The sequence below is a fragment of the Momordica charantia genome, assembly GCF_013281855.1.
Source record: "Momordica charantia cultivar OHB3-1 chromosome 5 unlocalized genomic scaffold, Mcharantia_2.0 BLBB01000005.1, whole genome shotgun sequence".
Taxonomy (NCBI): Eukaryota; Viridiplantae; Streptophyta; class Magnoliopsida; order Cucurbitales; family Cucurbitaceae; genus Momordica; species Momordica charantia.
The window spans coordinates 10,460,475-10,487,299 of NW_028275163.1; the positions used below are offsets into that span (position 1 = coordinate 10,460,475).

Here is a 26,825-nt window from a genome sequence, read left to right on the forward strand (position 1 = left end):
CTATCTACCCCATGGCTCGGACTCAAGAGACGAAAGATTTTTAGTATTAAGTTTATCCAAAAGTTAGAACACAAGACTTCATGGTAGGTAATACCACAAAATCCTATATCCTTACCAACGTTCATTATAATTAGTTGAAGTCCTGAAATATTGTCCAATATAAAATGATATAAACTACTTTTTATCCACCGGAGATAAATAGATTCTTGAACTTCTACTTTTAATCCTCTTTTACACAACTCTAAAATACATGACCTAAACCGTATAAACTAATGCAACCCAAATACTAAATAGTTGAGTCGAGTCCAATCACCTAATCAATACTCCTCAAGTTGGACATATATACAACCCGAACACTTCGACTCAAGTCTAACAAAATACCTCTCAATCTAACCTAACTCATAATTGCACAATCATCCCTGGAAAATTGTACTTCTAGTTTTTTCTTTTTTACCAAAAAAAATAAAAACAAACTTTTGATTGATAGACAAAAAGGAAAATTTCTAGTTGTGATGTCGACCTTCACTACTACCCTCATCAGCATCTTCGAAAGCCAAATGGTACAACCTCATTTCATTCAGACAGCTTTCTTCTGGACATGCTTCAAAATTGGAAGATTATAAATAAGAGATGTTAGAAGGTAAAACTTTGCCCCTCTCGATGAAAAGTTTCGGCTCCGCCCTTTCTGTGCATGCATAAACAACATTAAGGACTCCAATAGCTCACAGCATTGATACAAACATGCCCGTCGAGGACAGCATAGGCTTTATACTGGCTCAGTGGTACTAGAAGCAAACATTTAACTCCCCTTGGCAGCTCCCGGATTACGCCCAAACTGGATAATCATTGGCTTGCCTTTGAATACATAACCATTTACTAGATTCTGCCAAAACAATAAATTCGGCATATTAGATATTTAATTCATTTTACTTGCACCGCAAGAATAGAGCGACCCAAACACATAATTCTGCAGCCTTCAGGTATTTGAAATAGCCATTCTTGAGGACTCCAAGCCAAAGAACAAGCAAAAGAAGCAAGATGATAAAGAGATTGTAGAAAGAACGAGAGAGCGACTGCATTAGTCCATCCATCCTCATGAATAAATACGAATCAACAGATAAGATAAAAGTGTTTATACCAACTATGAACCAGTTGCATAGAACACTTAAGTTGCATACAACTCCACCTAATTTGTATAGTCGCCTACATTATCCGGTGAACATATGATGGTATAGTATTCTTGAACTAGGAGATGACAAAGAACCATAATATTTCTTCTACACCACACACTAGGCCTCCTGTCTCTTCTAGCTTTCTTTTATTATATTGCAATCAAACATGTAAAAAATGAACCGTTACTCCATAAGGCAGGTTTGCAGAAATTTTTGGCATTTGGATCAGTGGTTATCAGAGAAACGATATCTTGGTTGTTTTCTTTGGCGGTTCAGTTGGTCTTTTTGACAAAAGTGTTTGTTTTGGGGGCAACACTTTTTCTTAGAGTGGAAGAAATCAGATTCTTGTTTTTATTTTGTTCTGCGGTTATGCCTTGTTGATATCAAGAAGGAAATTCCTTCTAGTTTGGAGTCGGATGAATTTTTTCTGGGTTGCAATGAAGTGGAGTCCTCTTTTTGGGTCGTTGTCTCAAGGGAAAAGCAAGTCATTGGTGGATAGTTTCTGTCCAGCCAAGTTTAAAGCATCCTTTTGAAGTTTAAAGCATCCCTTCGAGATTTCTAGTTTTTCATCCTTTTTGTTATCTTGTTTTGGGTGGCTTTTGTTGCTCCCATTTAATTCTCGTTCGTTTTAATTACTCTCTTTAGGAAGCTTGTCTCTTTTAGTTTTTCTCTCTCAGCTCCTCCGGGAGTTTGTATCTTTGAACAATTTGTTCCTTTTCATACTTTCAATGAAAAGTTTGTATCTTGTTCAAAAAAGCAAAAAAAACATTACACGAGTGGAATTCTGGTTATTGACGGACCATCAAGAGGATTTATGATCAATATTCCAAGTGATCGTTCAGAAAAAAATTAATGTAGATTGAAAGAATTAAATACATACCAAAGCATGTTGTGCAAGTTCAATAGATGGAAATGTTACAAAGGCTTGGCCCCTCATTCTTCCCTCCTGAAATTCAAAATAAAAATATACTTTTAGAACCCTAGGTCATGATTAACCTGCAATCAAACGACCAATAATAATTTCTTTTTTTTCTCAAGAAAATAAAAATACATCAAAAGCCACATTCTGCACACCATATAGTTTATTGAATTAAAAGGTGCAAAGAAACGAAAGGCATGTACATAAATTAGAGGAACAAAGTGGTTGGGTGATAAGGTAAGTGAACTCCTGCTTGATAGCCTAGGTTGTATTTAATATAAGTTTTTTCTTAACTTTGCTGACTGCCTTCTTTCTTTCTTTCCTTCCTTTTTTGCAAAGGATTTACATACAATTTATATGTTCATTTGATAAAAGCTGATATTACACTCAGATATTTGTAAGACTTTTACATGCTAATAGGACTATTTCTCCCTTCCTCATCATCAAACTTGTAGGGAAACGTCCCCAAGCATGGTTAGATTGACTGATAAAATTTATTTGTCTTCATATACTTAATCCTTTATTTTGAGTGTTTCATGCTTCATAATATTAGAATTTCAAGATGCTTGTGTTTTACTACTTTCTATATATTGGAAAAAATTAAGCGAAATTTTTTGTGGGAAGGGGTGGAGGAGGGAGGTGGAGCGTATTTAGTCAGTTGGGTTATGGTTTCCAAATCGTTAGAGGCAGTTGGCCTAGGCATTGGGAACTTGAGGCTTCGAAATGATGTGCTTTCGGCGGCTTTGGAGGTTTTTCCATGAGCCTAGGACTTTATGGCGGAAGATTATTGTGAGTAAGTATAGACCGCACCCCTTTGATTGGAATTCAGATAGAGGGCATAAGGTTTGTGCTAATAACTCCTTGAAGGCTATATCCTCAGGCTTTCCTCTCTTTTCCCATTTTGTGTCTTGTATGGTTGGAGATGGTTATGATACTTACTTCTAGGAGGACCAGTGAGTGGGAGAAAAGCACATTTGTTCTTTATTTCCACGTCTTTTTCAATTATCAGACAGAAGGTTGCATTCGGTGGCCTCGGTGCTAGGCTTTGGGGAGGAAGGTCTTTCTATTTCCTTAGATCTCAGTCGGTCTTTAACTGACAGAGAGTCTCGAGAAGCGGGTGAGTTGCTCCATCTTCTCTCTGATGTCCATTTCTCCCGGGATAGGAAGGATGTTCGTGTTTGGGCCCCTACTCCTAGGGGTTTCTCTTGCAGTTCCTTCTTTAAAATTTTGTGCTCCCCTAATCCTTCCCCGGCTGCCCCTGTGTCTGCCTCCCTTTGGAAAGTAGATATCCCATGTTTGCCTCGCTTTGGAAAGTAGATATCCCAAAGAAGATTAAGTTTTTCGTGTGGCAGATCTTATTCAGGAGAATCAATACCCTGGATTGTATCCAGAAGCATACTTCTTCCTGTTTGAGTCTGCAATGGTGTGTTCTTTTGCAAACAAGCCTCTGAGAGTCTTGATCACATGTTATGGCATTGAATTTTTGCCCAAAAGATTTGGAGTCAGTTCTTTGAGATGTTCGAAGTTTCTTAGGCCTAGCATAGAGATTGGGGGGCTATGGTGGAGGAAGTGCTCTCGGCTTCTCCTTTTCGTGAGCAAGGGAGGTTTTTGTGGCAAGCTTGTTTCTTTGCGATCTTGTGGGGAATTTGGTTGGAAAGGAACAATAGAATTTTTAGGGGGAGGGTGAGAGATAGCGAGACAGTTTGGGAGCTTGTGAGATTTAATGTTTCTTTATGGGCCTGTCTCAAAGTTGTTTTGTATTTATCAATTAGGTCAGATTCTTTTGGATTAGAAGCTCTTCTTTAGATAGTACTTCCCCTTGTCGGGCTCTTGTTTTTTTTGTGTGCCCGTGCTTTTTTGTATTATTTTCATTTATCTTATCTTAATGAAAAGTGCAGTCCTATCAAAAAAAAAAAAAAAACCCCTATTAAAATAATGACCAAAGTAAGATTTGGTGGTAGACAGGAGTTGACAAAGTTATATTAAAACATCAATCTTTTCTGCCACTCACAGGAATGTATAGCCTCTCTATCGAGTGTGGTGAACCTGAATCAACTTATGCAATCTTGAGAACCGCATATTTAGATCATCTACAAGCCTATATTTTTTTCTAAGATTTCCTTTATTTATGTTTGTCTTATCTTTGTAAAAGATGATGCCCAATAAAGCATATGAGGCAACTTTGCAGATGTTGCTTTTATGTTCTTCAAGTAATCAGAGAAGAAACTATAATTCTCGGTTATTCAAAAAATTCTCATCAAACTGTAGACAGAGACAACAATAACAAACCTGCATTAGCTTCACAGTGAGAGCAGATTTGGCATCATCAATACCTCCAAATAATGATCCTACAAAGTACAATTTAAAAGCACATATTAAAAAATAGAACCTCACGTTGAAAAAGATAGCACTATAGAAGATTTTACAACTTTAAGCATTAGACCTAAAAGGGTAAGGCATTAGAAGAATATGAGAGTACAGTGCTCTACCATAAATCAAAACATTAATACAAAAACAAATATACAGGCCTATTCCTAGGTTTACAAATGAGGTGCCATTTAACTTGTGATTAGTTTTCCATTTTGGCAATCTTCAGATTTACAGCTGGACTAATGTAACAAAAAGGTCTGATACATAATTTTATCTAAGACAAGAAAATTGCTTTTTCCCAAACTCTTAATTGAGTATTCTTTTGCCAACACCTCTCAATTTTGTAGCTCCGAAGCCATCCAAAAGACCTTCCATACACTCAATGTATCTTAGGAGGAGAAAGAAGGATGGCAGGCTCTAGTTTCAAAGAAGAAATCACATAAGGGTGAAAAAGAATGATTCAATAGGCAAGGAGTAGTTCGGTAATTTGGTCATGGTTGTCGCATGCACTTGTTCTCAAAACCTTGTATCATGAGATAAAATGTAGTAGTTTAGTATTCCAGAATATTTTCTTTCCTACTAATGATATTTTCAGGCTGAACATAGAGGATTTATTCCATTCTCAATTTGGTTCTCTATTTTACCCCTAACATATTAAAATTCTCAATTAGGTCCTGTCAAAAATTATTAAAATTTGTTAACAAAAAGTTGATGTATCATTAAATTATTGTTTTATTCACGATGTCACTCAGATACTACCTAAACATAAAACTCAACTTGTCCATCAACAAAATCCAACCTGCTGATTAACAAAATTTATTTTTTTCAAGTGGCATGTGCACCGCCCACGTGTCCAAATATATTAATAAGACAATGATTTAGTGTCCCATTAACTTGACAATAAGTCAATAATAAATTTCAACAATTTGTTTATAAAATGACATATTTAAGATTTTGGAAAAAATACACTTTCGGTCCCTGAAGTTTGAAGTAGGTGTCTATTTGGTCCCTGAAGTTTCAAAATGAACACTTTTGGTCATTAAAGTTTGGATTTGGTATCTATGTGGTCCCTGAAGTTTCAAAATGGACAATTTTGGTCCTTCAAGTTTGATAAATAGTTCTAAATGATCCCTAGTTTGGATGACATGGAAGCTTAGTTGCAGGCAAAATATATTTATTTAATAATATATTGTTGGACTTTTGTTTTTTTATTATTGTTGGTTTTATATATTTTAGATAATTATTTTAATATTTAGTCTTTCCTTTTTTATATAGGAATTCATAGTTTCCTATATTTTATGTAATTAGGAGTTTATGTTTTAGTTTCCTTGTTAAGGAAAGTTTCTCACCTTTATTTAAAAGGTGGCTAGGGTTTTATTTTCTTAAAATAAGAAAAACAATAATATTTTTTCTTCTTCTAAAATTGACTTGGTATCAGAGCCAAGATAAACCCTAACCCTAACTTTAAACCTAACCCTATTTCTAGCCACCCTACTGTTACCACCCACGGGCCACCGCTGCTACCGCCATAATTGTCGCCGCCCACTGCCATCTTACCGTCGCCGTCCAAGGGATCGTCGTCGTCGTCGCCATCTGAAGGATCGGGTCGCTCTCACCGCGCCGTCTTAAGGATCAGAGTGCCGACGCCGTCTACAAATCCGTTCGTCGCCGGGATTTCGCAAATTAGTTAGCCGGTATCGTCTGTGGGAAACTATCAAGGGTTTGCGGATCTTCATGGTTCAAAAGTTGAAGTTCGTCGCCAGATTTTTCTAGCCCAATCGCCGATTTCCGTCCTCAGCCATCGCCGATTTTTCGTCTTCGCTTCTGGAGGAATCGTTGTGCTGCTAAGGTTTGCTAGGGTTTGGCACATCTGTTGGTCCAAATTTCTGGTTCAGTCTACAATTTCGGTCCGATCCTGTTTTTTTCTATTCGATTTGGTTCAACATTTCTGGTTCGGTTTGGGCCAGATTTAACCTTCCTATTGCAGGTTACGTTTCTGTTTTTTTTTTTCCTTTTTTTGTGGTTCAAATCAGTAGCCATGACGGGAGAATCTTCAAAGAAAACAGATTGTGACTCTAAGATTTCTGAAACCCGGTTCAATTCCTCCAGTCACCCTATCCAAATTACTAGTATCAGACTTAATGGAGATAATTTTCTTCGTTGGTCTCAAAGTGTTCGGATGTATATTCGTGGACAAGGTAAAATTGGCTACCTTACTGGAGATAAAAAAGCACCGGCGGCAGAAGATCCTTTATTTCATACCTGGGATGTTGAAATTCTATTGTAATGACATGGTTAGTTAACTCTATGGACGAGGAGATCAGTGCTAACTATATGTGTTATTCTACGACAAGTGAATTATGGAAAAACGTAAATGAGATGTATTCTGACTTAGAAAATCAATCACAGGCATTTGAATTGACACTAAAACTCAGAGAAATACGACAAGGAATCGATACAGTTACAAAATATTTTAATTCTTTAAAGAGAATTTGGCAAGACCTAGACCTTTTTGATACTCATGAGTGGAAATCTTCGAAGGACTATAAACATCATCAAAAAACTAATGATCGAATTTATACCTTCTTTGCCGGTCTAAATGTAGAATTTGATGAAGTCAGAGGCAGAATAATTGGTAGAAAACCACTTCCAAACATTAATGAAGTTTTTTCTGAAGTACGACATGAAGAAAGTCGTAGGAATGTTATGCTCGGCAAGAAAACTACAAACAACACGATCGAAGGTTCTGCATTGGTGAATGAGGCAGTTGCTAATAAAGCTTCAAATCATCATAATAAAGGGAATGAGAAATCTCGTGTTTGGTGTGACTATTGTAATAAACCTCGACATACCCGTGAAACTTGCTGGAAACTTCATGGAAAACCAACAAATTGGAAGAGTAATAAACCAAGTGAGAAGAGCAGTGGCAACCAGGCATCTAGTTCTTCCAATGCAAATAGTGTTGATTCTTACCAATTCAATAAAGAGCAAATTGATCAACTTCTAAAGCTGCTAAAGACTAATTCATCATCTGGTAATCCTAGTGGTTCTTTGGCAGAATCAGGTATTTATCCTCATGTCTTATCTTGTCTAAATTCATCTCCATGGATTATAGACTCTGGAGCCTCTGATCATATGACTAGCTCTTCTAAACTTTTTCAGTCTTACTCTCCTACATATTGCAATGAAAAAATTCGAATAGCAGACGGCAGTTTCTCTTCCATTGCAGGAAAAGGAACTATTCCATTAACAGAAAATATAACCTTAAAAATTGTCCTTCATGTTCCAAAACTAGCATGCAACCTTTTATCTGTCAATAAAATCTCTAAAGATTCTAACTGTCGTGTCACTTTCTTTGAAACTCATTGTCTCTTTCAGGATCAAGACTCGGGGAAGACGATTGGACGTGCTAGGATGCTCGATGGTCTCTATTTCTTTGAAGAACTTCCAACTAGTAATAAACAAGCTCTAAATAGTGTCGTTTCTCCTGTCGTTAATGAAAAAATAATGCTTTGGCATCTTAGGCTAGGACATCCTAGTTTTTTCTACTTAAAATTTTTGTTTCCAACCTTATTTAAAGACATTGATTGTTCAAATTTTCAATGTGAGAGTTGCATTTTTGCTAAAAATCATCGTTCTACATATCCCTCTCAACCTTATAAGGCTTCAAAACCTTTTTATTTAATTCATAGTGACGCATGGGGGCCTTCCAAAATTTCAACTTATAGTGGGAAACGATGGTTTGTAACTTTCATAGATGATCACACTCGTTTAACTTGGGTTTATTTAATGACAAAAAAATCTGAAGTGAAAGACCTTTTTATGCATTTTTATAAAATGATTGAAACTCAATTTCAAACCAAAGTAAGTATTTTTCACTCAGATAATGGGACTGAATATTTCAATGATTACTTGGGGGAATTCTTTAAAAGGAACGGCATTTTTCATCAATCTACATGTCGTGACACCCCTCAACAGAATGGCATTGCGGAAAGAAAAAATAGACATTTACTAGAAGTTTCTCGTGCCATTATGTTTTCTATGCATGTTCCAAAGTATTTATGGGGAGAAACTGTTCTCACAGCTGCTAATTTAATAAATCGTATGCCTTCTAAAGTTTTAAATTTCAAAACTCCCCTTGATTATCTAAAAGAATTCTTTCCAACTGTTCATCTTTTCTCTGACCTACCAAAAAAAGTTTTTGGATGTACAACTTATGTTCACACCCCTAATCTTTTTCGATCTAAACTTGATCACCGGGCTATCAAATGCACTTTTGTAGGCTATGCCTCGACACAAAAAGGTTATAAATGTTTTGATCCTACAACAAAGAAAATTTATGTCAGCACTACAACAAAGAAAATTTATATCAGCACTACAACAAAGAAAATTTATGTCAGCATGGATGTAACTTTTTGGAAAAATCGACCTTTTTTTTTCCAAAAATTCCCTTCAGGGGGAGGAATCGAGTTCTGAAGATAATTTTTGGGACATCTCTACTTCTCTCCCAAATATCATTTGTCCTGATATTCCTGATTCTTTAGTACCACGTGTGGAAGATTTTCATCCAGGGAGAGAAAAACCACCACAAAATGACCATACTGATATAAATCACGAGCTTCAAGTTTATACTAGGAGACATTTCAATTAAAGAAATGAAGATCAAGGGGCTGACTTGTCACCCAGTCTACTACCCCGAGGAATGATATTGAAAATCCAGATAATCAATCTCCTATTCGCAATCAATCATCTATCTCACTTGATATATCTGATCTTGATGTTCCTATTGCCCTTAGGAAAGGTGTCCGTACTTGTAATAAATATCCTATTGCAAATTACCTTTCATATCAAAAACTGTCAGATAGTCATAAAGCCTTCACTTCTAAAATAAATAACTTGAATCTCCTATTCGCAATCAATCATCTATCTCACTTGATATATCTGATCTTGATGTTCCTATTGCCCTTAGGAAAGGTGTCCGTACTTGTACTAAATATCCTATTGCAAATTACCTTTCGTATCAAAAACTGTCAGATAGTCATAAAGCCTTCACTTCTAAAATAAATAACTTGATTATTCCAAAGAACATACAGGAGGCCCTAAATGATTCAAATTGGAAATTAGCAGTTATGGAAGAGATAAATGCTTTAAAACAAAACTGCACATGGGACATTGTGGATCAACCTAAAGAAAAGAAAATAGTGGGATGCAAATGGGTTTTCACTATAAAATGCAATGCTGATGGTAGTATTGAAAGATACAAAGCTCGGTTGGTAGCCAAAGGCTTCACTCAAACTTATGGGATAGATTATCAAGAAACATTTGCCCCTGTTGCTAAGATTAACTCTATTAGAGTTCTTTTATCTATTGCTGTTAATTTAGATTGGCCTCTTCACCAATTAGATGTCAAAAATGTCTTTCTCAATGGAGATCTAGAAGAAGTATTTATGGATTTACCTCTAGGTTTTGAAATGGGATATTGGAGATAACAAAGTATGCAAATTGAAGAAATCTCTCTGTGGCCTTAAACAATCTCCTAGAGCATGGTTTGAACGTTTTGAGAAAGCAGTCACTAGCTATGGTTTGCTTCAAAGCCAAGCGGATCACACTATTTTTTATAAACACAATGAAAACGGCAAAATGGTTGTTTTGATTGCATATGTTGATGACATTATCCTCACAAGCAACGATGAAGATGGATTGAACTCTCTTAAGAAAAAGCTTGCTAGTGAATTCCAAATTAAAGATTTGGGTACTTTAAAATATTTCCTAGGGATGGAATTCGCTAGATCAAAACAAGGGATCTTTGTTAATCAAAGAAAATACATCATTGACTTACTTAAAGAAACAGGTTTACTTGGCGGATTGCTGAAACTCCTATTGAACCTAATTTAAAGTTACAAATTGCAAAAGAGGATGAAGTTAAAGATAAGGAGAAATATCAACGACTTGTGGGTAGACTTATTTATTTGTCTCACACACGTCCTGATATTGCCTTTGCTGTAAGTGTAGTGAGCCAATTTATGCACTCTCCTAGTTCAGTTCATTTTCAAGCAGTTTACAGGATCCTAAGATATCTAAAAGGAACTCCGGGCAAAGGTATATTATTCAGAAAACATGACCATTTGCAAGTTGAAGTTTATACCGACGCCAACTGGGCTGGTAGTGATACAGACAGACGCTCAACATTGGGTTACTGTTCATTTGTCGGAGGTAACTTAGTTACCTGGCGAAGCAAAAAACAAAATGTAGTAGCAAGAAGTAGCGCTGAAGCAGAGTTTAGAGCTTTAGCTCATGGTATTTGTGAGGGTATATGGATCAAAAGGCTACTAGAGGAATTGAAGTTTACTCAGAAAGAACCTATTCGTATTTATTGTGACAACAAGGCTGCCATCTCCATAGCTCACAATCCAGTTCTACATGACAGGACAAAACATATTGAAGTCGACAAACACTTTATAAAAGAGAAGATCAATGCAGGAGTAATATGTACCACCTACTTGCCAACTACAGAACAAATCGCTGATGTATTAACTAAAGGTCTTCCGAAAATGTAATTCGACAAAGTTAATTGACAAGCTGGCAATGGAAGACATCTTCAAACCAGCTTGAGGGGGAGTGTTGGTTTTATATATTTTAGATAATTATTGTAATATTTAGTCTTTCCTTTTTTATATAGGAATTCATAGTTTCCTATATTTTATGTAATTAGGAGTTTATGTTTTAGTTTCCTTGTTAAGGAAAGTTTCTCACCTTTATTTAAAAGGGTGGCTAGGGTTTTATTTTCTTAAAGTAAGAAAAACAATAATATTTTTTCTTCTTCTAAAATTGACTATTATTATTTTATTTTTTTTAAATTATCTCCCCTTTCAGATCTTCTTCTTCTTCCCCGTGAATTCACCATGCCGGCCAACTTCCGATAACCTTCCCCAAACCACATGAAAATGGAGTCTCTCTCTCACCTCACATGAAAATGGAGTTCACCACTTCCTCTTATCCTATTGAACAAAAATCCTTGGCTGACATATCAGAGCATCATTTCTTTCCCAAATTTCTCTCACCCTAAATTGAGTGGAAAATATCTCCAACTCAGTCCAACCAAAAAGAAATAAACAAACAAACAAAGCCACCAATTGAAGCAAAATTTCGACCTACCAAATTTCTTCTGGTCCAAACAAACGACTGAGACACAAAATACATGGATAGACGATTGAATTACATGTCGCAATTGCACTGAATAATTTATTCATTGAAAAAAGAAAACAAAAAAACAAAATCACGAATGTCCTTAATCCACAAAACCCAATTTTATAAAAGAATCCTCACCAACCAAATCGAAGCAAATTCTCTCCTACCAAACTTATTTCAGTCCACACAAACGACTGGGATAGAAAACTCAATTGGAAAAATCGCATTATACACAACAACCGAACTTGAAAACTTAGATAGCCCCCCTCAAAATCACAAACCAGGTTAAAAGATGATACAGTAGAAAAGTCAAGAAGAAGCAACAAAGAAAAGTACCTGTAGACTCTGGTTTGACGGCGGAGAAGATTCTAGGATAATTTTTTAAAGTACCATGAAAATGGAGGTCTTTTTGAGTTTTTTTTTTCTTTATGTTCGATTGCATTTTCTAATTTGGGTGTGTTGTAATTTTTTTTTTGTTATGGGTTGTCGAAATTGGAGGACTTTCACGGGGACGTGGGTATTTCAATACTGTTTTCTGACCAGATTCACCTCACCTTCTCCTTCGTTCTATCTTCGTGGTCGGTGAAGGTCGCCGAAAGTTGGTGTAGCCGATGGTGAGTTTTCACCGGAGAAGAGAGAGAGAAGTGAAAGGGCAGATAATTCGGGAAGAAAAAAAAAGAAAGAAAAAAGCGGAGTCCAATCATAAAAAATATATTATTAAATTAATATATTTTGCCTACTCAACAATTAAAGTTCCACACCATTTTAACATTAGTCAAATTCAAAGACCATTTAGATCTATTTCTCAAACTTAAAAAGATCAAAAGTGTCCATTTTGAAACTTCAGGGACTATATAGATACCAAATCCAAACTTCAAGGTGGTGAGTTTTCACCGGGGAAGAGAGGGAGAAGAAGTGAAAGGGTAGATAATTCGAAAAGAAAAAAGCGGAGTCCAATCATAAAAAATATATTATTAAATTAATATATTTTGCCTACTTAGCAATTAAAGTTCCACATCATTTTAACATTAGTCAAATTCAAGGACCATTTATATCTATAAGGATCAAAAGTGTCCATTTTAACACTTCAGGGACTATATAGATACCAAATCCAAACTTTAGGGACCAAAAGTGTCTATTTTGAAATTTCAGGGACCAAATAGACACTAAGATTTTTTAATACATTGGGTAAAATTGAGAATTTAAAAAGATTATGGACCAAATTGAGAAAAAACAAAGATTGTGGACTATTTGGTATATTTAGCTTGTTTTCTTAATACTAATTACTTGGTTCTTCTTCTTACTGATCTTTTACAAAAGAGTTGTCAACAGGCATTAAAGCCATGCAAAAGACGTGGCTGCAAAGAGAATAGATCCAAGGATAGATGCAATAGGGGAACGAACAGAAACTGTGGTCATGATGGTGATGCATCACGAGAAAGAATTGAGTATTGCACCTGTAAACGGTCATGAAACAATGAGTGCAACATTGAGAGGGTTGGATGAATTGTTGAAAGAGAGAACAACTCTACCAATGTGAGAAGAGGTGTGCAAAAAACTGCTGCTTTGCAGGGACATCTTCTACAGCTAATGTTGGTGCAAAATGTAATAGGGAAGCCCAATACTAATGCGTGATTGACGACAACAAGGATTAATCCTAATGCCTCGATTTTTCCAGCTGCAGACATTTTTCTACAAACAAGCTCCCTCCATGAGCAAGTCTTTATCACACAGCAATTCCTTGATCTCAATGGGAGGATGGAAAGTGTTCAATTAGTAATGGAAATAGCTCAACTTTTTTTTAACCAGAATACAGAAATTTTCATTGGTACTGTGCAAAGTTAGAGTAAGAAAACACAAGAAAACAAACTCCCAACAGGGGCAAAATAGACTATTCTCACACACCAATTAAAGAAACATAAATAGAGCATCACCAAACACCATCCAAACATAAAACTAAAATAACAAAGAACAACACAAGACTTTCTCTCACAAACAAAAATCTCTATTTCCCTTTAAAAAAAATAATAATAAAGCCCAAGGGGCCCTGCCAGACCAAGAGGAAACAAAGCACCAAAAATCTCTAGCACCCTTGGAGGAACATGAGAAACCAAGATAAAAAAGTTAACAAATATCCAAAGCACTGCCACCCCGAATCAAACTTAAAAAAATACTTCCACAAAACCCACAGATCCTAAACACCTTGATATCTAATATGATACTACGCAAAGCATCGTTTCTTAATCTGTATTACCTGTACCAAGGCCACTCTACCTATAATAGTTGGCTGGCTGACTAAAGTTTTTATCAGTTCTTTAATGCCTCAGCTGGTTTTCTTGAAATTCTCCTCTTTATTTCCTCTTAATGGGAATGGGAATAGGAATAATACATAGATCCAGGACAGACAATTAGAAGGAAAGGTTCTGCAGGGATGGTGAATGGGAAATCTTGCTGGCTAACAAGGAGGTTGTCTGCTTTGGATGTTGGTAAAATAGCCAAACTGCTTAGTGATGGGGTTGATCGGTGGCAAGGACTTCACAAAAAAGAGGTCAAAGGCAGAGTTTGTATCCATACATATGCCAAAGGCAATTCGAACAGCCATGGGGTACATCCCATACATCCCAATATTCATGCCATCTCACGAGCTTTCCCTTGCTCCATATTTGTACCTACCTAGGATTTCTTCATCTTTATTCTGACGCTAGATACAAGTTCAAAAATTTTGACCATCTAACCTCTTCTTTTCATTATTTTCTTAACAGGACGAACACCCAAACTCCTCTTTTAAATTTTCTTTCTTCCTCCTTCCCTTTCCAGTTCCCTCACCCCAGATCTGAATTTGCCTCATTTGGAGTTATAACTTTGGGTCTACATTATGCCTTTGCATCAAAGATATGAAAATACTTGTTGATGCAAGAATCAAGATTCTGACGAGGAGCATCAAATAAATTTCCCTCTGGGCGACCTAACAACCTGCAGATGAAGGAATCTTGCACTAGTGTAGTGCTGAGCCCCATGACACTCCGATGCTTAAGTTAAGGTGTGAATTTGAAGAAGGCCAAGCTCAATACAGTCATAATTGCATACCTTATATGGTCTGTCAGGCCATACACTAGTCCCTCATGCGGGACGCATCGGGCTATCGGGAATTAGGTTATAGGCTAGGGTAAGTCCTTTCCTGGTATTGTCCCCAGCCAAGCTTTACTAGTGGGTCGGTGCCCGTTTCACTCCGAGTGAGGAGCTTGGCCTTACCCATATTCGGTTGCAACTCGCCCACATCAGGCCCTACCCAAAATTCCAGCCACATGTTGTTACCATCTCTCGCCATGTAACTAGAAGAATATTCAACCCACAACATTGGCCTTCACTCTTAAGCTTGAACTGACTAGACACATTCAGCTCAAGAGTATCTGATTCGTAGATCATGGGTGCCGAACTTCCATGCTAGTATGGTTGGACTGTGCTCGCAGTTTCTTACTACAATGGTTTGATCGAACTTCTGTGTTCGTCCTGTGGCACGAGCGAGTAGGCTGAAAACTATAACCTGACCCTCATGCCCCAACAATCCAATTGAGATGCGATTAGCGACATGAGCAACATAGGGAAGGATGCACTCGGCCCATGCCGCCCCATCGAGCGGCAAAACGACACTATAGTTGCCGCACTACTAGCTTATGCCACAAAGGCCATGGGCACAACATGGAAATTCCGCCACCATGATCTATGAATCAAATACTCTCAATTCGAATTAGGAGTCGATAGATGCTCGGGACCAAGTTACTCTTATTTCTTTTTTTGACTTTATGTTAACTTTCTTTTTTTTTTTAATAAATGGTTTCCACAAAAGGATTTTTCTTTAATGAGCGCGCCACAGTAAATTTACCTCCTTTTTTTGTTTGTAAAGACGAAGAAAGTGAAAAAAAAGAAAGAAAGAGAGAATCACTCGATTCCAATGTTGTAGGTTGGATAATTCGCTAGTTACATGGCGAGAGATAGGAATCGACAATCCCGCATAACGAACTAGCGTAAGGGCTAATAGACTGACGTGTCCCATATGGTCATAGTTGTATGGCACCGTACAGGTGACAAATAATTGTCCCTTTGATAGAAGAAGACCACCATGGAAGGGCAGAAACACGACCATATTAAGTACGCAATTCTGACCTTATTGAGCTAGTCTTCAATTTACACTCTAACTTATTGAGCTACTCTTCAATTTACACTCTAACAGTCTAACTTAAGCATCAGAGTGTCGTGAATTCAATTCCATACTGGTGCAAGATTCCTTCATCCGCACGTTTAGACCTAATCCCCCAAAGGGAGATCTCTCAACATTCCTCACTGGAATCTCGCTTGAGTGCAGTGAGGCGCGCGCTTATTGTCACGGTCGTACATTTTTCAACCGCGCGGCGCCATGATCTAAGCTCGACCATGGCCAGCCTTACGGGGAACTCTAGCCCCAATTCACTCTTTGCGCCCTTTGTGGCTTCGTCAGACCTTAGGCGAGGTTCTTTCTTCCTTAACCAAGCTTCACTTCACATTTCCAACCATCTTGGTTCTCGGCCACTCGGCCGTCCCGCTCCTACGATGAGTCAGGACCTTACCGGGATGAGTTCTGACCTTTAACAGGGTCAGAACGAGCTTAAAACGCCAACCGGGTACAATCGGGAGATTCCCGCCACTTAACTATGTCAAAACTAGCTTATCGGGCCCATCAGACGCCTCTAAGACCATTCCTACCGAGGAACTAGTTAATAACGAGCTAAACGGCCTTACTGGGTACTGCCGGGATGATTCCCACCAAGATCCGGACGAGGAATGACTAAACTTGGAAATCGAGATGAGTCTTGCCGCTTACCGGGCCAAGACTAGCTTTTTCTCACTTACCAGGTGCCCACCGTAACTGTAGTATGCCACCCCGAGCATCGGGATGTCATCGGACTTCGCTGATCACTTGAGCACACATACCGAGAACCGACCCAGGGACTTGTGCCCGTGCCGTGTCGTTCAAGCATACCGTACCGCATAACAGTCCCTATGTGCAACCTCCAGCCCATGGGACGAGACGCAATGCCGACACACCCGTGCCGCCCGACACTGTCCTTGAGATTCTCATTCTCGAAGGAAGACGCCCAAGACCTTGGTCTTGCAAAGCTCGCCCACGCCATGACACACGCATGTGTCATGGGGCAGCTAACTTAGGCCACAAGGCCCAAGGGTGGTGGAGAGCAAACACCATGCCTCCCCCTAAGGTACATTCTAAGGCATTCTTGGTCTGGCTGGCGTGTACGTGCAAAGTGGCGAGGAGTCACTCGCCAACGTAGAGCGCACGTCTAAACTTCAATTGACACGAAACTTGGCGTGCTCGCAAATCTCACTAATATGCATCTCTAACTTTAAAGTCGCTCGTCCAAACTCTCGACGGAACCCCGACTTCTAGGGTCATGGCCCGGGGCCCCAACTGGCCCCCGTTGAGCTTGTCACCGACACCACTGACATCGCCTTCGCCTTGCATTTTGCATACGCCTTCTCTAGGTATTCTTGAGTACATCCATGGGATGTGATAGGTGATGCACCATCCTCTTTGGTCGCATCACGGCACTTCTCTCTCGGCACTCAACATGGCCCGATGGGTGACATACATGTCGCCACCACTTGTCCACTATGTGGGTGCACAACCTACTCTTTACTAGTATGGTTGTGACACTTATCGCGCGCCTCAAGAGAAGCCCGAAGCACAATAAACGTGCACTTCATGGGCTTTTGAAATAAAAAGCAAATAATAAAAAAAAAATTAAGCAGAAGACAGAAGGCAGAAGATATGAAAAGATTTTGTTGGGCCTTTTTTAAAAAAGAGTGCTGGCCGTTTGGAGTAAATGTCAGAAGGTAGAAAAGATATTATCAAAAGATTTTGTTTTTTTTTTGTTTGGAAAGGATATCAAAAGCCAAAGATTTTGCACGATTTTTTCCCTCCCTTTTACCATTTACGGCAATTCTTCTCCTCTTCCTTCACATCAACGAAAAAAGTCTTCTTCACTAAACCATCACTAAACCTCCAGCCAACTCTGCAACATCTACTCTCTCGATTTCCTCCCCTTTCAATTCTACAGCCCTCCCCTTTCAATTCTACAGCCCTTAGCAAGCAATCGGGCAGCCCTTTTTTCTTCCTCAAATAGTAAGCTCTCTCCCATTTTTCAAATTCTCCAATCCAACAGTAAGCTATCTCTTTCTTTTTCTCTTCCTCTCTCATGGAAGTATGCTAGTTTGGTATGTAAGTATGCTAGTTTGGTTTTCATATATTTTTTAAGTGTATATATATATTATTTATTTATTTTTATATATAGCGCGCCTCGCGCTTAAGCTCGAGAGGTCTGGGCTTTAGTGCGCCTCGAGCTTTTTAAAACACTGATTAATCCTATTTCCTTTTAATAAGAAACAACTTTTCATCGATAGATAAACGAAGTGAAGGGAAAAAAAAAGAAAACCAAACAACCAAAAAAATGAAGTGAAATTCTCAAAATATTACAATAACGATAAATAAAACATTGAAGAACAAAAATTTCACGGGAGATCTCGGAAAGCCAAGCCATATGAACAAAAATCAATACCAAGCTTCAAAAGCAGCACCAAGCAAACGCTCAAAAGAGTATGCACTGAGCCTACATCATTATAATACTCAGCTAGCAAAGAAATAAACGATAAAGTTATATTCTTTTAGCTCCTATGCGGATAAAGTTATATTCTTAGTCCATGAAAATTATATAGTGCAAAGATCATCAATATCTCAAAGGGTCATATTAGACTGGCATCATGAAGAGCACGAATACCCTAAGATGTGCAAACTTGTAGAAGTATAATTCTATGCCACAATTACAAATGAGGTAAAAAAAGTAAATCAAGGAAGGAGAATATATAAGCTATATAATTTTCTTATGTAAAAAAATCCTTGGACGCACGGAAGGAAAGAAGAGCCATGAAGAGCACGAATACCCTAAGATGTGCAAACTTGTACAAGTATAATTCTATGCCACAATTACAAATGAGGTAAAAAAAGTAAATCAAGGAAGGAGAGTATATAAGCTATATAATTTTCTTATGTAAAAAAATCCTTGGACACACGGAAGGAAAGAAGAGCCAGCCAAAAGCAATTCACTATCTCACAAATCCACAACTTGAAAGATATATTGCTCCCCAAGTATCAACAATATCAAACACTGAGACAAGAATGATATAACAAAAATCATAAATAAATAAATAAATAAAAAAATACAAAATAATAATAATAAAGATAGCTTATCATAATAGTAATAGTGCTGTGTATTTTCATATAAGCATACAGACTGAATTGGGGTAAAGAAACTTACCGAATATGTAGTAGAGGTCATCATTCACTACATCTTTTGCTAGGTTCTTAATATACAACACCGAAGTAGGACTCCCAGCAGTATAGTTCTGCAATATCAACGAAACTTTCTAATATTATTTTCATCACACGTAAATTTTCATCACAATCAAATGGTAGAAAAAATACAGCTATAGGTTCAATGCTAAACCAGAAAAATAAAAGCAAAATTAACTAAAACCAGGAAAATAAAATTACAAAAGATACGGAATAAAAAAACCCAACAAAGCAGAAACAAAAAGTAACTGTTACGACTCAACATCCTATCCTGTTTATTTAAATTATATCTATTTATTTAAAAAAAAAACCAACAATCAATGACATAAGGGTGTCAGTGTCCCAATTGCTGTCTCCTTCTGAACTGAAAATATCAGCATCTAGAAAACATATGGATAACAAGCCGTGAAGCATATTACCAAAATTTTGAAGTTTCAGGCCAATGCACAGCCCACAAAAAAGCTTACTCTTCAGATTTGGAAGTTAAGGCTTCTACACTCAACTAAAAGGTACTAAAATGAAGCATAAACTTTTGTGTGGGACAATTATTGAACGTAGGAATTAATTACATGCTTACATGTGGAGTTGGAATCACTGATCAACTAAAACTATTTTATGATGTAGGAGTTGTTTGAGCAAGGGAGTTGCTTAATTAGGAGTTAGGGGTCGTTGGAAACTATGTTCAAAACAAATCTCCAGTTTTTTAGAATAAAATTACTAAAACATGTTTGGATAGCTATTTTTAGAGGTATTTTCTTGTTTTCTCTTAGTATATTTTTAAAAATTACTATTTTTTTAAAATAAAACTGTTGTTATTCCTTCTAAAAACACAAATTTTTTATGGTAATTTCTGTGTGCATAATACAATTAACATTTACTAAGTCTTTTGATCACAATTTTCAAGAACGGTTTTGAGAAAAATTAGAAAATGTCTTTTCACAATATATTTTCAACAAGGACCACCTAATCATTTCATATGTAGTAAGCTTATGTAGTAAGCTTTTGATTATAGTTATAGGAAGCTTCTATTTAAGAGAAAAGTTTAACCATCTTAAACAAAGTTTTTTTTTTTCGCTAAAGAAAACAAAACTATAAGTTACAGAGGGGAGGAACAATAAAACATAAGAATTATTCTGGAATTCATTAAAGAAATAGTAGGGTATTTATATACATGGAAAGAATATCTTTTTCCTAAAATAAAGGAACGAGAAAAGGAAACCAAATAAAGAAAGGAAAGACGGCAATACAGTATCTCAATTGCTCAAGACTAGGAAACTAATTAATTACAAGATATTTTAATATCTTCAACAAAATCTCTTCCTTTCTAATAGAAATAAAGCTTCAATAAACTAAAGTTACAAGTAACATGCATTAGTTTAATACTTTAAAATCGAAATATCACATGGTATAGTACCTTGAACATTGGAAGTGATAGAATTTCTTCTGGAGGCAATTTTCCTCTCTCTAAATCTTCAAGTGTTGCATAGGGTTTAAGATCTGGTTCTTCTTTCTCTGGCTCTTCTAGCTCATTATTAATAGTATCATCCTTTCCATCGTGAATCACTTTAGGAACAATTTTAATCTGCAACAATTTAAGTTATTTAACTAGTGGATCTGAGGAATCATATAAATAAGATCATATGCCAATTAGTTACACTTATGATAAGAACAACCTGAAACACTGGGTTCTTTTTTATCATCGGAATCTCTTTTGGGACCAATGGGGAAGGTTTCACCCCAACAGCCTCATGAGCCACATCTTTGTCTATACCGGGGCCTACAATTGTTTCACACCTAGAACGCTTGTTTCCTAATTTTGCAGTTTTTGAGACTCCACTTGAATGATATTTTCCTTCCACTTCCTGATGTGCATTCATATCCAATTAACCAGTAAGTTCCAGGACATAAGGGGAGTACATTATCATATCTCATCTCAGCTAGAAACATTCTAGGATAATAAATATTAGAAGTACACAAAGAGCTTGAATATCTAAATACACCCAACAATAACTTCAAAACAACTACATTCTACCAACTAACAATCCAAGAGTACAAATACATATCTATGTACATAAAGTGAATAGGAAACGGACAACCTTATATGTTTATCAATCTGGCAAGTTACCTCTTCTGAGGACTCCATTTCTGACTCATCACTGGACATATTTGTCACGTGGGGCCTTGGAGTGGTAGGAAGAGGAGGTGGTGGCAACGTTAGTGATGGTGATGGTGGTGCAGGAATGGAAGGTGGGAGAGGCGGAGTGGGTAGAGGCAATCGGAATGGAGCTGGAATGTTCATCTTGTTCATTAAGTGCAACACCTACAATTGAAAAACCAAGTTGTGAGTATTTAAATCAAATGTGCTCCATGGTTTAAACATATAAGTTGTCATTTCATCTATTAATAGCAACCTGTGTATAAAAGCGAGGGACAGCTATGAGGGCATTTACAATGTTGGTCAGGATATTACCATCTGGAGGAGGATAGGCATACCTAAAAAAAAGGTTGTTACCAAATTTTAATGAGTACAAACCAAATACAATTGTCTCCAGAAAAATTTCACTCAGATCAATGACAGTGAACGAAGGAGTACCGACAGAAAAATAGCATTTTAAAGGAAACGAACCAATCAGGACTACAAAAACAGGTAATGCAGTCAGAAGTATCCAAAGAGGACATGGAGGATTAAATAGATCTCTTTTTTTAGTCCCCTTTTGCTGCTTCATGCTTCTACGATCTCTTTAAAATCCTTAATATCAGATGGTGTTTCCCAAGAAGCAGTTTGGCAGCTCTCTTCCAATTTATTTCAAGCAGCTATTTTTTTTGGCTAAGTTAGGATTATTTGATCCAATACAGTAATGACTCTTCTCTGGAGATTATGGTTTGAAAGAAACAAATGGATCTTTCAAAGGGAGTATGATTTTTGGTATTTAGTTAGACTTTGCTACTTGGTGCTCTCTTGAAAGAGTTCTATAATTATCTTTTGTAAAAAGAGTCACTCTAACTTGCAAGAACACTCTAGCAGTACCTTTCCACTATACTTTCTAGCACACCATGGATGTAATGGATCTCCTCGATCTCTCAAATGTGTTGTGTGAAAGTCTTTGGTCTCTTAACATGGAGCCCAGCAAACAAATCCCTAATCACTAGAAGTGACAAATTGCTCTAATCACTCAAAGTGACTCGTAGTGCACATGCTACACTTGGTTCTTGTGGTAACAACCACATAGTACTACTACCTAGGTCCTTGATTTTCCATGCCCATGCATCAAGGATGCCCCTAATTGACTAGTGGGGCCATGTCGTGTCCCCAATCGTCATCAATGATCTAAACTTAATTATTTTTCACCCATTTCTATGACATTGTCGTGTAGATATAGACTCTACAGGTGGAATGGATGTGCATCAACCATTTCAGGACTATTATTTTCATTCATTTGAATACAGAAGTCTCTGCTTACTTCAAAACATGACAAAGGAAACTTGAAGATGAAGCCTCAAGGAAGGCCGAGTTCTTTGAAAAAAAAAAGGAAGTTCAAGAAGAAATACAGGCCGTGTATGTCCCACAATTGGTATCTCTTTTGTCAAAAAAATCTGGAAAAAAGGAAGGCATATTTGATACTAGTAACTGCACCTATTCCAACACAAGATTTAGTACCTTTAGTGGGGCTCATTTAAACTTGTGTATGTCTAAATGCGTCGATGCTGAAAAATTAAACACAAAATTTCAACAATCTAGAATATACTTATCGAATATCTTGAATTTTCAAAAAAATGAGATATTACAGAGTCACCGACTTCAACTTCCAACCTTAAAAAATTTGTGAAACTAGCATACATTAGAACACAATAAAAATTATAATGTTGGATAAAAACATTAAATAGTGGTAGAGCACCATACTCAAGATGAGGAGGGAATGGATAGTCCACACCAAGCCTTGCAGCAATTGGCTCAGTAACATGCAGAGGCCTCGCTCTCATACCCTCAGTATGATCTTTGCTCATATGGTCCTTAGCCATGCCATGTTTGGTAGAAGCACCATCCATCCGGAAAGATGAGGATAAAATAAAATCCTTCCTTTAATTGGATATTGTCTGTTTAAATTTATAACAGTAAATTGGTCTAATAGCCCTTTCCTCCGCTAAAACTTTATCAAGAAGCCTCAGCCTGCCACCATAAAATACAACAGTAAGGTGAAGATTGGGAAGCTTACATCATAAGTTAATTCCTTTCCAATAAAATTTAAACTAAATACTTTCTATGAAGTTTATTTTTATTGAGAGAAACTGTAACGCCCCCAAAATTTCAACAACACAAATAGGGCACGTTACTAAAATCTCATATTCAACTCAACATCACTAATAGGAATAACTACATTTTGTCCAACAACTTCATTTAAAGCAACTTAATCAACTTTTACTAACCATAAACTATCCACTAAGCGAATCTTAAATTCTCAAATAACAACGAAGCAAAAGCTAACTTAATTTCAACTTGAACAAATGTATTAATAGCTATCGTCAATAGATTTCAACCCACAGTTGAAATAGTTAAACAAAACTAATGTTCTCAAAAGAATAACGTACAGACAGCCCCAAAACATCCTTTAAACATGAAACTTAAACAAACCAACTCATTAATCAAATAACAAACTCAAACTAAAAAGAAACGACTCCAACCATCCTATCCAAAATGAAAATTAACAATGCAGCACTATATGGTCTCTCTGGTCAAGCCTCCTCCTCGCCATCACCATTCCCATCAAAATCTAGAGGGAAAAAAAGGGAGGGGTGAGTACAACTACTAGTACTCAGTAAGCATCCCTTACTTGAAGGGTCACGCACAAACAACATGCTTACACTATAACAAAACATCATGCTTATCATTAACGTCATGCTTTAAATAAAAAGAAACATTTTATACATAAGCTTAACTAAACATGCATCCTATGTGCCAAACCCAATCCTAACCTCAAAACACACTAATTCTCTTTCTTTTTCCGCCAAGACTTACTCCTTCGAGTCGTACCAACCCCTGACCACACATAGCCGAGGCCTTGACACTTCTCTATGGTGTTTGGCATTTGACCGTAACCACGCATAGCCAAGGTCTCAAACTGTTGCACCGACCCCTAACCACGCATAGCTAAGGCATCAATAACTTTGCAACATATTGACCCTTATCCTTTCCTTTAAAGGCCCCAATACTTGTCTTCCCACTAAGACTCGCTGAGTCGACCCCTAACCATGCATAGTTAAGGCCTCGACACTCATCTTGTCCAAAGTTGGCGCATCGACCCCCGGCCATTTACCCGAAGCCTTGAAACCCAACTAGTGACATATTAGCCCCTGGGCCTGATACTCACCCATTCACTTCATAACAAAATCTAAACTCTCACCAGAGTCCTGCATGCTTCTAAGCTATGACTCATGCATCAATTATCTCATAAGAGTCTAGTATGCAATATACACAAAACATACGTAAATACCAATTAACTTAAAATAGTCCTATCCAACAACCACATCGTATATATTTCACAAAAGAGGCACAACAAACAATGTAACCAATATATTCAGCATGCTTCAACAAAATAGGCTTCACACAAATATTCAGTATGTTTTACAAACACGACCAAGCAAGTGACAACATAATTATTAATCTTTAAGAAGTTCATCCAACTAAAATACATAAACAATCACCATATCCATAAGCTCCAATAGTCAAAACACGTCATAAGTCTCTAAATGGCCAAATGAGATTTAATTCAACATACCCAACATGCTTAAACTCATAATACACTTTGTTGACACACCCAATGTATATCCAACAGTTCATCAAGAATTATATGAATAGTAGCAAGTATATAGTAAGAACAGTCATATACAAGCAACAAAAACACACAAGCACACAAACAATTCATACTAAGTAAAACTACTTACGACCAAGGTGCAAACGTGCTACTAAGTTTTTTTTTTTTTTTGACACGAATTTGACAAGAAACAACATTTCACTTAAATCAAATTGGTTAAATGAAATCCAAATTAGATGAGTCGTTACCTACTCACTGACGCCGAAACCACTTGGGTTAAGAGTGGGTCAACGTCGAAGGGGTTCAGGCTTCCACATCCGAGTTCAAAAGGCTTCGGACTTGTTGGCCCGACGCCGGGAGGGGGTGGGTAACATAAATTTGGGTCTGTATAGGGATGGGTCAATGCCGAAAGTCGCCAGAACGAAGTAATCTTCGCGAATTTGCTACTGTTCGCGTCGGGATTGCAAAAACGAGTCGCCGGAGCTTTGATTCGTGTGCTAGCCGCGGCTGCTGAGAAGTCGCCGGAAACCAGCTGTCGCCGAGGCTGCTGCAGGGGAAGAAAGTCGCCGCCGTTCGTTGAGGAAGAGCCGCCACCGACGCTGCTCGAAGACCGCCACACGTGGAGCTCGCTGACACGTCGTAGCTCGCCGGAGAGGGAGAGATCGCCGCGAATTTCACCGCCGAATATCAGACCTGGGTGTCGGGGCTCAACTTGCGAGGAGTTGTCGCCGTGGCTTGCCGGAGATCCGCCTGATCTAAGCCAGAAAAACACGAAGCAACTGCTGCTGGGTGAAGTCGCGCCGCCGTCGAGTTGTTTGTGGAGGGACGCCGCGCCGGAGGAGGAGGCTGGGGCGGCTGGAACAAAATCTTGAGGTAGGGGTGCGGCAAAGGCACCCAGGAAGGAAAAGGAGAAGATAATTTTTTTTTTTTTTGGAAAGGTAAATATGTTAAACAAAAATTCAAGGATCTTACCGTTGAGGGTAAAATAAATCAAAGACACTATTTTATTATGAACACCCGATTCCTTAGCCATGTCATATTTGGTTGCAACAAATTCAACCATGTTTTAAATATTTAATGAGTTTTTTTTGTTCTTTGATCTAAGGTTTTTATATTTGAATTCAGATTCTCGTAAATATATTTAGATTAAAAAATAAAAAGTAATTGAGAATAAATAAAGTTACAACTACCAATGGTATTACCAAGTAATATGTTTTTATTCTTTTATATGTTACTATTCACACCTCTAGTAATTTGATAATGCTAAAACTACCATCCATAACATAATCAATAATTGCATAGCAAAAATCCCAAAAAGAAAAAATATGTCTAGAATGTTGAAAAAAAATGATAAACACCGCAAACGAATAAGTAATAAACAAAGCAGAAACTTCAGGCTACAAAAAAGAAGAAAGTAAGCATCTATTGTTAATTTCTCTAAGATGTTTGGCATTCCAACAACATTTTATAGAGTATTGAGCAAAATTAATTTTAATAAAAAAAACACAATTAAATATCGATTGCAGCAATCATAAGTAAGCAAAGTCTTTAAAATGTTCGCATTGAACAAACCTTCAAGCAGCTGAGTGAGTGAGATCGAAGGGGAGGACCGATTGAGAGACAGAAGTCGAGATTGACGATTATGCTGAGCGTGAGTGAGTCGAAGGGGAATCGAGGAGCGTAGCTGAGGGTGAGTGAGGAGCTGAGTAGTGGTTCAACCGCAAGAAGGGAGAAGAAAGAGGCTTGAGACTCCAGGGAAGGGGAGAAGGAGAAATGTTCTTTTCTTTTTTACTTTTCTTTTTTGAGAAAAAAAATTATAAGTTTAATCGATTAAACTTTTTTTTTTGTTAAGGATAGATACATTTGTTAACTTAACCCACATGAACTTAGCTCAACGGTAATTGGCATCTTGATCAAAAGGTCATGAATTTGAATCACCCACCCTACTTGTTATATAAAAAAATAAA

General features: G+C 37.4%; 1 protein-coding gene across 6 annotated transcripts; it reads right to left on the minus strand.

Moving 5' to 3' along the window:
* Positions 1–148: 148 nt before the first annotated feature.
* On the minus strand, positions 149–25,856 carry LOC111020131 (RNA-binding (RRM/RBD/RNP motifs) family protein). 6 transcript variants are annotated; one of them, XM_088123704.1, is made up of 10 exons: positions 25,107–25,848; positions 22,950–23,216; positions 21,460–21,541; positions 21,174–21,368; positions 20,722–20,910; positions 20,463–20,630; positions 19,014–19,101; positions 4,381–4,439; positions 2,053–2,118; positions 149–883 (listed from the first exon to the last, which is right to left on the minus strand). In XM_088123704.1, exons 2-10 carry the CDS (start codon positions 23,093–23,095, stop codon positions 800–802), a joined length of 1,077 nt encoding a protein of 358 aa, XP_087979830.1. In that variant the 5' UTR covers positions 23,096–23,216; positions 25,107–25,848; the 3' UTR covers positions 149–799. The 6 variants fall into 6 exon arrangements, 2 of the variants coding, with proteins under 2 accessions (XP_087979830.1, XP_087979831.1); XR_015790722.1 differs by lacking the exon at positions 149–883 and adding an exon at positions 13,107–13,389 and having other exon boundaries at positions 25,107–25,854; XR_015790720.1 differs by lacking the exon at positions 149–883 and adding an exon at positions 13,182–13,395 and having other exon boundaries at positions 25,107–25,854.
* Between the last annotated feature and the right edge of the window lie 969 nt (positions 25,857–26,825).

Excerpts from the sequence above, each read along its gene's own strand:
- LOC111020131 (XM_088123704.1), bottom strand. The coding sequence starts at position 23,095 with ATGGATGGTGCTTCTACCAAACATGGCATGGCTAAGGACCATATGAGC. Across the intron at positions 19,102-20,462 it reads TATCACTTCCAATGTTCAAG|AACTATACTGCTGGGAGTCC; the intron begins GTACTATACCAT and ends TTGATATTGCAG. Across the intron at positions 2,119-4,380 it reads TCACTGTGAAGCTAATGCAG|GAGGGAAGAATGAGGGGCCA; the intron begins GTTTGTTATTGT and ends TTTGAATTTCAG.